This window comes from Vidua macroura, chromosome 25, assembly GCF_024509145.1.
Source record: "Vidua macroura isolate BioBank_ID:100142 chromosome 25, ASM2450914v1, whole genome shotgun sequence".
Lineage (NCBI taxonomy): Eukaryota > Metazoa > Chordata > Aves > Passeriformes > Viduidae > Vidua > Vidua macroura.
The window spans coordinates 5,055,057-5,068,616 of record NC_071595.1 but is presented as its reverse complement, the minus strand read 5'-3'; the positions used below and the strand labels follow the sequence as shown (position 1 = coordinate 5,068,616).

At 48.1% G+C, this 13,560-nt stretch overlaps 1 protein-coding gene across 1 annotated transcript in view; it reads left to right on the top strand.

Annotated features, from left to right (window-relative positions):
• LUZP1 (leucine zipper protein 1) overlaps positions 1-12,781 on the top strand; it is a 31,953-nt gene extending 19,172 nt beyond the window's left edge. The window contains exons 2-4 of the mRNA XM_053998699.1: positions 1,820-5,089; positions 7,578-7,742; positions 8,234-12,781. Coding sequence (XP_053854674.1) covers positions 1,928-5,089; positions 7,578-7,742; positions 8,234-8,269 — 3,363 coding nt within the window. The 5' untranslated portion in view covers positions 1,820-1,927 and the 3' untranslated portion in view covers positions 8,270-12,781. The remainder of the gene's footprint in view (positions 1-1,819; positions 5,090-7,577; positions 7,743-8,233) is intronic.
• Positions 12,782-13,560: the final 779 nt, after the last annotated feature.

The window sequence follows — 13,560 nt, the reverse complement described above, 5'->3', positions numbered from 1 at the left end:
CAATGCCACATCCAGCAGCAGCCACCAGCCCTGTGCAGGTCTGGTCCCATCGTGCTCTGGCTGTCTGGGGAGGAGGCTGCTCTGGCTCCCAGCCAGGAGCTGGTGCTGGGTTAACCATTAACTCCCACTCCATGGCCTGGCAGGGACAGGCTTTTGTTTTCAGAGCACTGCAAATCTGCTCACTGTGCTCTTTCCTGTGCTGGTCCAGTGACATTTCTCCTGGGGTTCTGCTGGGGTCTGAACAGCCTTTCCTGCCTGCAGGCAGCTGCAGTGGCCTCAACGATGTGTGGACAGCATATGGGAAGGTGGTCCAGGAGCAGGACATGGCCACGGTGGTAAGGGAGGGGACAGGCATGTGGCCAAGGCTGGGTGCACTGCTGTGCTCAGGACGCCAAGGTTTCTCTCCTGGTACTGTTTGTGGTGCTCCCTTCAGGGGCTGGAAGAGTCTGAGCCCAACCACGTAGGATGGTGATTCCCCCACAAATCCCTCAGTGGTCCTTCAGGAGATGGGTCCCACAAGGTGCCCAGTGTGCACCCCGGAGGGTCCCCATGGTGGGTGCAGCCTGGGCCTCCCTGCCTGCCTGCCTGGAAATGGATCACCTCCAGCCCAAGGGTGTGCGCCAGGGTCCTGCTGCCTCCCTTACTGGCACTGTCTCCTGCCCACATCCTGCTCATCACTTCTTGATGCTATGCAATAGGAAACTCCTGCATGTTTCCTCTGCAGAGAAGTCCACAAAAATTCTGGAGGTCAAGTCCTGTTCCAAGACAGACTGCCTGAGCAAGGGTGCAGATCAAAGAGCTGCAGTCATCCTACCTCCACTCAGGTTTGCAGTAGCCCTTGCGTGCTTTGCCTCAGGCCCAGGACAGGACAGTGCTAATGCCGAGTGCCAGAGGGGGACTTCAGATCCCCCCAGTGGCCATTCTGGTCTGCCCAGGAGCCCCTTCCTGCTCCTCCCTCAAAGCACAGAGGGGTTATTTAAAAAACACCCTGCCAGCTCTGAGCTGAGCTGGGAAGAGTTCACATTGAGTATGTCAGTGTGCTGATGTGTTCTAATCTTCTCAGCAGCAGCAAGGAGAGGCATAAGCAACTGCTCATCTCCTGGGTGGGTGAGTGGGTGGCAGCCGAGGGCAACAACAGCTTTGGAAATGGGAGGGAGAAACTTAAAACTCCACTGGTAGAGTGTCCTTGGGATGTGACTACAGCCCCGGTGAAGATTTCTGCTGAGCAGCCTGAGATGTGTAGAAATACTGGCAGTGTCAAATGGCAGCAGCTCCCAGTCCCCTCCATCTGCCAGCTAGCTTGGGGGACTTGCCCCATCCTCAGTGGTTACCATGTGGCTGGGGTTTGCCTTTTCCTAATTCTGTTTATAGTTCCTGAATCTTCATCACTGAGGTGTCTTCAGGAGACAAGTGCAGTGCTGGAAAGAGAGGTGTCTGCTGCATGGGCATGTCTGTGTACAGGGACCTGAGTCCTGCAGGAGTGTGACCCTCTACAGCCTGGGATCTCACACGTGAGAGCTGCACTGGCTGTGGAGCACTGGGTGGGCCTCCACTGGTGGTGCACAAAGCACCTGTGCAGACCAGCAGAGGAGGACACTTCCTGCCCTTAGCTATGGGGAACAGGCTGGTTTTGGAAACCCTGTATAACCCAAGTAAATGGACTGTGGCTCTTCTCTGCAATTTCATTTCACCTAATTTAGTACTCAGAAATAAGTTTAATTTAAAAAGTTATTTATATAAACATTGATAGCCTAACTTAAACAGTGAGTATATTTATATTCTGAGCTCTTATATTGATTTTGAGTATTTTTTCTTTCAGAGTGACATTGCCTCCACTCAAAGGAACAATAACATACTGGAAATACACAAGGTGTATGCCATTTACCCAGACTAAGAAAAGCTTTGTTCTAAAAGGAATAAAATAATCATGGCAGAATGTACAGGTTACAAGGAAACCTCAAATCGGCACCTACGTTTCAAATTGCAGAGTCTTAGTCGCCGCCTTGATGAACTGGAGGAAGCAACTAAAAATCTGCAGAAAGCAGAGGATGAACTGCTTGACCTCCAGGACAAAGTTATCCAGGCAGAAGGCAGCAACTCCAGCATGCTGGCTGACATTGAAGCCCTGAGGAAAAGAGTGCTGAAGATTGAAGGCAAGGATGAAGAAATTAGGAAAGCTGAAGAGCTTTGCAGGTTAATGAAAGAAAAGCTTGAAGAGGAGGAGAGCCTCACTCGAGATCTGAAGTCAGAAATTGAACTCCTTCAGAGGAGAATGGCAGAGCTGGAGAAGCTGGAGGAGGCCTTCAGCAGGAGCAAGAATGACTGTACACAGCTGTGTCTTAGCCTCAATGAAGAAAAGAACTTGACCAAAAAGATATCTACAGAATTAGAAATACTTAGAGTGAAAGTGAAAGAACTGGAATCATCTGAGGACAGGCTGGATAAAACTGAGCAGACCTTAACAGCTGAGCTAGAAAAGCTGAAATCCTTAGCTCTGAGCTTTATCACGGAAAGAAAACATTTTAATGAAAGAGAAAAGCAAAATGAAAAAATAATCCAGGAGCTAACACAGAAACTAGAACAAAACAATAAACTAAATAGGGCAGATCAAACTAGAAATGCATCCAACTTGCTAGAAAGGTCATCCAACAATCTTCTGGACAGAAATGATATGAGAATTGAAGATGACTTGAGTTCTGCACTGCCTTCTAAAGAGACCAGGAGAAAGGGAAGTGTGGATTACCTGAAACATGTAGAAAATGAAACCAGGAATAAATCAGAAAACCAAAAGAATAAAAACCAGGAAGACAACAAAGTGAAAGATCTCACCCAAGAAATTGAGAAACTTAAAATTCAGATCAAACATTTTGAATCTTTAGAAGAAGAACTTAAAAAAGTGAGAGCCAAAAATAATGATCTGCAAGACAGTTACTTGAGTGAGCAGAATAAAAACAAACTCTTAACAGGTCAGCTAGAAGAAATAAAAATGCAAATAAAGAAACAGAAAGATCTGGAGAATGGAGAAGTTGAAAATGAAGATACAAGCTTTTCTAGCAGGGGAAAGCATGACCGACCTAAATACAGAGGTGTCATGACAGATTTGACAGCTGCTAAGCACAAGCCAAGGGAGCTCTCACCACAGCAGCGCCGGGAGAGAGCACGGAACAGAGACTTCTCTCTCAGTAATGACAGCTACAGCCATAGCGGCAAGCGGGTGCCCAGTCCAAGCTTAATGAACAGAAAAGCAGGGAAAGCTTCTGGTGCATCTGCCCTTTCAGACACTGCTGTCACAGATACAAGAAGACTGGAAGAGAAATCTTTAGTTTCCACTATTTCTTCTGGTCAGAAGGAAGGCTGCATCATGCAGAATGAGGGGAAGAGATCCAAAGAGCAGCCATCTGTCCTCAGCCGATATCCTCCTGCTGCACAGGAGCAGAAGTCTTGGAAAGCACCTTCCAAACCTGTTGGGGATACAGGCCTGAGATCCAAGGTTGAAAAGCCATCTCAGGTGCTCCGTGGGAACTGCCAAAATGGTGCTGACACACGGGATGAAAAGTCAAGCAAAGGAGAATCAACGGGTTCTTTGTCTGAGAAGCTGAAAACAAGTCAGGCTGAAGTCAGTGAGTGCTTGGGGGATGCGCAGCTCACAAGGGGTAACCACACCTCTTCCAATGGCACAGCCTCGGCATACAGGTACCACGTGTCCTCCAGCGTGTCAGTCTCAGACTCTGCTGGCTCTAAAGTGGAAGCAGTGAGCACTTTTGCAGCATCACACAGACAGTCCTCAGAGGGGAGAGCTAAAAGGGCAATAATCTCCCAGGAAAAAGAAGCTGCAGACACATCACTTGAAAATGTGAAGCTTTCGACGCTAACAAAGCGTTCCCATCACTCCAGGAGTCAGGAAGACATTCTGCAGATTCTCACAGGTCTTGATAAAGAAGGCACCGAGCAGTCTTCGAGTTCAGCAACAGATTATGTAAATATGGGTTTAAAAACTGACTCCAAAACCATTCAGAGTAACCAGGAAAAACTTAATTCAGATGAAGAATCAGGGAGAGGCAAAAAACCAACTACTCAGTCAGATTTTGAGACAAGAAAGAAAGTCAGTTCCAAGCAGTTCTCCAATTCTAGGGGAGTTTTTAGAGCATCACTTTTTGAAAATGACAAAAAAACTGTGAATGATGAAGACTCTACCAAATGCGTAAAACCATCAGATGCCAGCACTGGAGGATTGAAATCCAGAAGATCCTTCAGCCCTAGAGAAGCTCTGAGATCAAAAGCCATCATTAAACCTGCAATTGTTGAGAAGGATATGAAAGCAATAATGGGAGGGACTGTTTCAGAGGCAGAGTCAGAAAAACAGAAGTCTACTTTTAAAATGGTAACCAATAAAATGACAAGCAGCATCACAATCTTTCCTTCTGAGCCAACAGCTCCAAGGACCACTGCAGATACAGTAGCAAAGGAAAGGCATGTTACCACCAGCAACATCAGAGTTGCTTCAAATGAGCCTTCACCATCAATAACAAACAATGTCCCTTCACCCTTTGAGGTCTCTATTAATAGAAGTGCTCTGAAGTCACCTGAGACAGACAGAAGTGGAGAGGCAGCACCGAGAAGTAAAGCTGAAACAGTGGTCTCGAGAAGCAGCATTATGCTAAAGACTTCTGAACTCACAGAGAGGAACAGTGAGACACCTTTGGAGACAATCAGCTGGAAGAGCCATGGCTCGTCAGATGCAGGTTCGTCCGAAACAAAGCATGTCACTGTCAGAAGTTCCTGGAGAACAAGACAAGGCCTACATTCCCTGGAGGACTCTCAAACCAAAGTGGAGAAAAGTGCAACTTTCAGTGCCACAAACTTCTGTAGATCCTCAGTGGACCTTTTAGAAGGGGAAGGGAATAGTTCAAAAACAGATTTCCTGGAGGAGACTTCATCGAGGACAAGTTCCACAGCTAATTCTTGGAGTGCCCCTGAACTGGGGTCCCGAAGGACCAAAAGTAACTTAAGTGCATCAGAACTGCTGACACGCAGGAGCTATGCAAGTGACCCTACAGCAGCTGCTGCTTGGCAGCGCACCACGCTACCTGTGAGTATCCTCTCTTCAACACTCTTCCAGCTGATGAGGTTTTCCAAGTTGCCTGTTCGTTGTAGGCTGCATGATTTGAAATTCTTACAGCTTATTTCCTAAGTGCTGCCTTTCTCAGCTCCTGCTATCTTCCTTCAGTGAATTCACAATTCACAGCGCCCACAACTTTCTCATGTGTGAATTACCAGATTTAGCCTTATTGAAATGAGATCCATCTGCTTGGGTCTTGTAATGCCATATGAATAACTACATAGTAGCATCAGAGAAGATATAGTCACAGTAGGATGTGATACGCTTTTCAGAGTGACTTTATGTGGCACTTTAAATTTGGAGTAGCAATGAAAAAATTGTGGAAATGAGCAGATTTGAGTGGGGTTGTGCCTGAGGCAGAGTTGTAGCTCTAATGGCAGCTGTAGAGATGGATAGAACTCTTTTTGGTAAGAGCTTCATGGTTTCCTCACATGAAGCCAGACTCTGGTCTGGAAATGCTTCCTGGGCATCCCCTAAACAGATGGATGATGGTTGGTAACACAAGGCTGCTCCCTCCTTGCTCTGTGTCAATATTCCAGCTGAAAAGGAGCAAGAGCCACAAGGACAGCTGTGCTTTTTTCCTGTTCCTTTGACTGGTACCAGTGAGAGGAGTCCCTCGAAGCAGTGACACATGCAGACAGCTGTCTGGTGAGATGTGCTTGCCACTGGAGCTGCAGGCTCTGGCAGATTTCAAGTGAATTCACTGGCAGCATGTGCCCTTCTGGCCATTAAACCCCACACTGCTTCATGCTGGAGCTCCTGCCTCTGCTATCCATTTAGCACTTTTCTGAGCAGCTCCTGCTATTGCCAGTCTGCAGGAGGAAGCAAGCTGGATAATCTGACAGGGCTGGTGGCAGAGGGGATAGGTTCATAACTGAATGACTTTGGCATTGATAAAGATGAACTGGTGGAGATAGGCAAGGAGTTTTACATTTTCAAATCTTCTCTTCCACTTCTCTGGCTATGTGTATCCAGGATTAGCTGGCTTCCAGCCTTGCCTCTGTCAGGAGAGCAACCGCATGGTTAATTCACACAGAACTGAGCTCGGGATCTCTCTGTGTGTTGGACTTTGCAATAAAATCACCCTTGGCACCACACAGTCACAAACCTGACTTCTTGGTCATAGATTGTGTACTTTTAGTTTGTAAATGACGAGTATGGAATGAACCTGAAAGACTGCAGATACTCAATTGTACTAAATACAGCAAATTGTATGCAACTTAAATTGTTGCATATGGCCTTGGGAAAAAACCCTTTGAGGGGTGTCTTCAGGCTTGTAATATGCCTCATATATCACAGCAGCTTGTTTCTGCTGGGATTTGTGTTTCAGTTAAAGATGTAGCTATTTTCTCTGGCAGAAGGCTGGGCACTGAGCTGTCCTACAAAGGTATCACTGTCACCTCTTTCCAGCTCCACTATCCACAGTCTGACATTGCCTTGAGAATCTTATGTGGGAAACATGAGATCTGTGCTGTTTTTGCCAAAATCTATCTTCCTCTCTTCCATTGCAACCTTTCCTTTGTGCATTGCTGATTTCGGCAAATGTCTGTAATGAAGCTACAGGAGGTATTGACTTTTTGGAACACTGCTTTGGGAGCCCCAGGGAGCAGGAGCTGCTGATGGATGAGTGGGTGTTGCAGCCTGGGGACCGGCTCCCTCTGCTGCTGGCAGCCAGCCTTCTCTAGCTCCCTAAAGACCTGAGGCAATGCAAGACCTCAAGCAGTCATTGAGTTAGGGTTCATGTTTCACAGAGTGAAGTCTGTATTCCTCTGGTGTGATGTTTGATGAAAATTAGTGCAAATGTGCTGGAGGCAGGGAGCAGATGAGCAGCAGCAATGTCAGATGAATGCATGGTTTTCTTATGCCTCTGACATTAATGACTGGAACTGGGCTGTCTGCTGCATAAATTTGGCAAAATTCTAAAGGTAGGCTTGTCTTCAAGGGAAGCCATCATCACTTCTCTGATGTTAGAAGTGCATCTGCTGGAAAAGTCTCCCAGGCAGCATCCAGGGATGTGCTGCCTTTTGCCCTTTCTCTCCACTGCTTTGGGGACTAATGTACAGGGCATCTGTAGTGGGTTGACCCTGGGTGGATGCCTGGATGCCAGGCTCTCACCAAAGCCCCTCTCTATCACTCCCTCCCATAACTGGACAGGAGAGAGAAAATAGAATGAATCTTTCCTTGGACCTCAGTAATTTTGTCAAAGGGATCTGTCCTGTTTTGTGACCATGCACCCATAACTTGGATTAAAATTACTGCATGGTTATTGAGAAAAGATCTTTATGAAATAGCACATAAATGAGGCCCATGGCAGAGCTGGCCTGCTGGTTTAAGTCCCTCTTTGCTAAAAGGACTCAAGCCCACACCTTACACTGCAAACCTGGCACTAGGACCCCTGTGCTGTTCCAGATCCTTCATAGACCCTGGGTCCCAACCCTTTTTATTTTCCTTTGCACAGGATGAAAGCAAAGATTTTGTGTCCAGTTCCAGAAGGAAGCAGTATGGCTCTTCTGAGTACCTCCTCCAGGCTGACACTCTGGGGAAAAGGACAGCCACCAAGGTGGAACTGCAGGACCCTGAATCCAGCTCCCCTGCACTACCAGGGCTCCAAGGAGAGGAGCAGGTATGTGAAGGAAGGTAGTTACAAGGCAAGAAACCAATATCTGAACTGACCTCCCAGTAACCTAACTTAGAGAAGTTGTCCAAAAACTCTCCACTCTTGTAGGAGAAATCAAGTCTGAAGTTAGCATTTGCCAGGGGTGGAGTGGCTGCTGTATTTTCTCTTATAAACTTGTTTCAGCAAGCTTTATGGCTAAGAATATTCTCAAAGAATTAAGTGGCTCTGCATCTAGTTATCCTCTGGTACATGAATCAATCAGGGATTACAAAAAACATTTGGAGAGACAAAAGATTCCCTGCTTCAGCTGGCAGCTTTACTACTGGAGTGTTTCTCTGCTGCTACACCCCTGCTGCTCTGCTACCTAAAGGACTGTGATCCTGGTGAGATTTGGGATGGTTGCCAAGGGCAATAGTAATCTTGTCTGCAGAGCAGGAATGCTGCAGGGGCAGCAGGGTTGTGGGCAGTCTGTGATCTTTCGGGTTTGTCTCTTCCAGGGCGCTGCCCGGGCGTGCCGGACATCTCGGAGATGAGCTGCATTCCCTTCTTCTCAGTGACCATGGTGAAGCAAGAGGCAGGATAGTACCAAGCTCACAGGCATCACACCTGTTTGTAACCTCTCCAGAGGCTTCAACTTGCCTGAAACCAGTTTTGCAATGCGATTTGAAAGGTACAGGAGCTTTACCAGTGAATTCTTTTTCTTCATTGCTGAAGAGGCAGCTGCAGAGACTTTGCTCAGGGGACTCCCACTTCTCATCTCTGTACCTGCAATCTTAATCTTCCCTGTAGGATGATAGGTCTGTCTCCATATGGAAACTCTGACTACCTAGCCTCTCTGAACAATGGTACTCCTTGCACAAGAGAGAACTTTTTATTCACTTGTATTCACACAAGATCCCAGCAGTGTCCCTGTGATTACATCCACCAGCCCATGACAGCTGTCCACCACAATTGAAAGCTTTCAGTTCATATGGAGAGTTTGCATTCTCCTAATACACCCTTACTGGCTGGGGTAGTGGTCACCTCAGTATCTGTGTTTCCAGCACCCTTAGTCTCTAGGCAAGAGGAGACTGTTACCATTTGTTGCTTTACAAATTGAGAGGGAAGGAGAGCAGAAAATGTTGTTTAGGACGAGTTGGTTCCCTATCACTGTCAGTCTCTGCAACAAGCTTTGCATGATCTACTCATCACCAGTTGAGATCCTGCACCAAGAAGTCATCCACTGAGCCAGACCAACACAGCAGTGACACCTCCTCCTGCCTGGGACCAGGGTGCCATTTATCTGGAGCTTTATGTGTTACACTCTGCAGGCAACAACTCTGTGGCTTGTGCAAGGCAGTTGAGCCCTACAAGAAAAAGAAACAAGTGCTTTTCCTCACAGACAAGCAGAATGTCCTTGTTCCTTCCCAAAACAGGGTGGAGACAACTGGATTGGACCCTAAGCTGACGTATGGTAGCTTTGGTCTGTGCCTCAACCCCTATCTGCCATGCCTGGGACCCAGGCATGGTCAGAGACTGCTTCAGACACAGAGGTGTGTGTCCCCAGTGCCCGCAGGCCACCGAGTGCAGCTGGTGTCACTGGGGGGCAGACACGTCCCCACAGCTCCAGGAGGTGCTCAGGTCATCAGCAGCCTCTGTCCTGAGCAAGGTGATTGCACCTGGCTCTCACAGCAGGGCTCGGACAGTCCTTCCTTTCCATCCCATCCCCAGCTGCTGGGCTGGCCCCTACACAAACACCACTGACACCCCCAGTGCTGCCTGTCCCTCTCTGCAGCAGGACAAGGAGAATGCTCCAGACAGAAAAGGTCCTTGATTTGTTTCAGAGGTGCTGTGGGAAGAGTTGCACCCCACACTTGTGCCCATAGTGCACCTCTGGAGGAGCAGGTACCAGAGCCATCTGATTGCCTGTACTGCACCTCCCTGTGCTGCAGCTCCTCCCTGGCCTGGGAAATATACACCTCAATTCTGAGAAGAAAATTAATCAAAAAGAAAAAAAAAACAGAACTGGTTGCAAAATATCTATGAAAACATTTATATAAAAGGGATGTGTTTTAGTGACATGATTATTTTTTTTATAAAGATTGTTTGGAGGAAGGGAAAAATTATTTTTGGAAAAAAAAGTTTCTTTTTGAAATTCTAAAGATGTTTTCCCAAGTGTATATTTTTAACCCTTCATTTTATTCTTTTACATGTTATGACATATGTGTCAACCTGCATAACAAGGCAAAAAGATTCTTTTAAATTAGTACTGAGTGGCAGCTCTAGTAATCTTTAAATTATATTAAATTGTATAAACTGCTCTCTCTTACCATTGACATGGTAGTGCTAGTAGAATGAGATAATGGGAAAAAATTTAAACTCAGTCTCCAAACTAAAAATGAAAGTAAGTGAAATTCTGAAGCTAAATTCAGACTTCTTACTGCCTCCCCCTGCCCCATGTTTATCAGGAAGGATTGGAAATCCTTTTGGATTGTGCAGTTTGAAACCAGTGGATGTAACAGTCCTGTGCAATGGCTGTATCCTTCCTGAGCGCCCTGCTCTGCTCATCCCTCTCTGTGTGCCAGGTTCACCACCCAGAACCAGCTGCACTGCCTGAGCAGCCCCAGCTTCCCTTGCCTCTGTGTGCCCTGCTCCCTGCCCACAGAGCCTGCCCAGCAGTGCCCAGCTCTGCTCTGCTCTGCTGCTGGCCCTGCCCACCACAGGGTGCTGCCTCTGACTCTCCCCCTTCTTCTCATGTGCCCCTCCAAACTAAACCTGCTGCCTCAGCTGCCCAAATGCCTCACGCTACCTGCTTGCTTACCCTGGAAGCAGCTGGGAGGCATCTTGGCATGTTGCTGCCTCTTCAGATGTCACAGGGATTCCTTCTCTGCACATTCCCAAACCTGCTGCTGAGCAGCTCTCCAGCTGTCACCTGTACCAGTCACAGTGGCCGTGGGAGAGCCACTGCTGGGCACTGCTGCTCTGCCTCCAGAAACCCAGCATGGTGTGGGGCTCCCCTGCCCTAGGTCAGGACCTGCAGCTTGTACAAACTGCTGGACGAGCATGGACGGACTGAGGAGGACAAGGATCACTTTGGGCAGTGACTGAATGCCTTCCCTCACAGTCCCAGCCCCATCCTGCTGCAGGACACGGGTCCACACACCACAGGACGTCCCTACACATCCACCAGCTTTCTCCTTCTCATCTTGTTGGCATGGATGTGGCTTAGCACAGTGCTCCCAAAGAGCCTTCCAAGGGAAGTGGTTTCAGTTGTGGCGAGGAAATCTCTGCATCCCTGTGAGTCAACGTGTGGGGTGAATGCAGGCTTCCCTGTGCCTGCCCACAAAACACTGGCTTACCTATCAGCTTTTCAACCCCACTGCTCACCCCAAGAACACAGCCCCATGTCTGAAGTGCAAGGGAAGAACTACCAGCAGCAATAGCTGTTGGGTTTTCTCCTTCTGTCAGCCAGGACCAGGCAACGCCCAAGCAACGGAAGGGGTTTACCCTGCTGGCTCAGCCCCAGCTATTGCCCCAGCAACACAGCGCTGCTGGCACTGTCTTCAGGTGCTTCTCACAGATGATGTCTCTCCTTTCTCCAGCTGCCTCAGTTATTTGTTCAATATTTTACAGCAGATACCTTGAACTCCTGCTCTAGACTCAGTTTCACTGCTTGTAAATACCGGACACAGATGTCACTTGGTAACTGCACACTGGTTGTTTTTACCACAGCTGAGATTAAATCTGAGAAAGAAAACCCTACCTAGTATGGAAAGGGGCCATGCCCTCTAGTCAATGAGTGCAATAGGAGCTGATTGTATTATTAATCTTATAGCAATGACTTCAGGAAACACAATGTGTTTACTCGAATTGCACACTTTTTTTGAACAGCTGTAAAATAGAGTATATGTGTAAATATTGCCATCACTGAAGAAGTATTTGTAATTATAGCATATAAATATAACCGGCTTTTCAGTAGGCTTGAAGATGCACAAGGCCATGCATCGAGCCCTCGGGTAATTCCAAAGTTGTAAATGTATTTGCTGTACAGAGGCAATGTGTCAGTGCTTGCTGCTCCCAAGGAACCTCAGCTGCTGGGCCCTTCTGGAGAGCCAGTGCTTTCCCCAGAAGGGCTGGCTCATGTGAGGGCCCAGCAGCTCACTGCTTCATGGAACGGCTTCCTTCATGTCTGGAAACACCTCTGCAGCCCCCGGAGCTGCCTGTCCAGCTCCTTGGAGGGCCTGGGGTGACAGCTTGGCCACTGGTGCTGTGCAGTGCAGCCCCCGTGGACAGGACCCCAGCAAGGGAAAAAGGCAGGAAGCACAGGGCAGAGCCACGTGCCTTGGTGCTTCAAGAGACACTTGACACAAGCGATTTCCTAGCTACAGATTGAAGCAATAGTCACATTGGTGTCATCTCTAACGCAGTAGACCTCATCTCTGCCACCCTTGCACACGGCTGAAGTAATCAGGGCACTGCTCCAGGCCAGCCCCCGCAGGCTGAGCTGTGAACAGAACACGAAGCCATTGTTAGCAGATGCCTCCCATGGTCAGAACCCAGGGCCCAAAGGATCCTCCTGGGCTGCCCCACGTGCAGTGCCGGCTCCTGCTTTGGGGAAGCAGCACTCCAGGCTGCATGGAATGTATTTTTAAGAGAAAAAATCTATTTTTTTGTATTTCTGAACATATATTTGGGTGGGGCAGCTTAGTTAGAAGACAAATAATGCAAGAAATCTTTTCATAATCACAGGTTCATCCAAGTTAAGCAGATTTTCCAGGGTTGCAGTATTGCCTTTTCCCCTAAAATAAACTTTGTGTCCAATAGAGCTATGAGCAGTGTTCCACCCTTAGAACTTGCCCTGTCTCAGCATGCTGAGTAGAGGAAAGCCAGTACTTTCCTCCCCAGGCTGCCCATGCAGTGGATACAGATGGTGCTCACCTCCTTCCAGCGACACAGTGCTCTTAGTCTGCATGCCAAATGTAAACACACACTTATCTGCATGTCTCTCCTGACTCAAACACTGTCAGTGCTACAGTATATAACCAATAAACACTCTTCTCTTTTTACATGGTGTGGTGTTGGTGTTTATAGCAGTGCCCATTGCTTGGGGGTGCTGCTGCCCCTGGGAGAGGCACTGAGGCAGCGGAGTGTGTGTGTGTGTGTGTGTGTGTGTTGTGCGTCTGTCTGTCTCTCTGTTTGCGTGTGCACGCTGCGGGGTGGTTCAGTGCTGGAACTGAGCACCTTGCACTTCTTTTTGTGCCTTGGTTGAGGCAGATCTCACACGCCCATTCCAGGATGCATTTGAGGAAGGATGGTGCAAAGACAGCACACCAAGTTGTACACAGCCATTCTCCACTGAGGCTCCCTGAGCTGGACATGGCATTGCTGAGAATGGCCTACGCTACGTGAGTGGTTCTAGAGCAGTGGATGTTTGCCACGAGCTTGGCGTCACAGGTGCCAGGTGGACACAGAGCATCACCAGCTCTGCTGCAGGTTAAGGCAGAGGGTCACAGCCAGACCGTTTCTGTACCAGGAGTCAGCCCTGTGCCAGAGCTTTCCAGGCAGGAAGATACAGCCACAACAAAGGCATTATACCGATGTCCCTACATCAGATAGCAGCCCCAAAGCAGGGATTTCCAGGCTGGGGATGTCCCATTGTTCCTCTCATCCCAACTAGCATTGCCTGTTCTCCTGCTCCCTGTTAAGGTTAAAGGACAAGCACTGGCATTCCAGTTACAGGCTCCGGGATGATCGTTTCTGTCTCCTTTGGGATGTTTGACAAACCAGGAGGCATTCAGTGCTTTCATATACTGCAACAGGTGCTCAGCAGTACAGCACCAGGCAC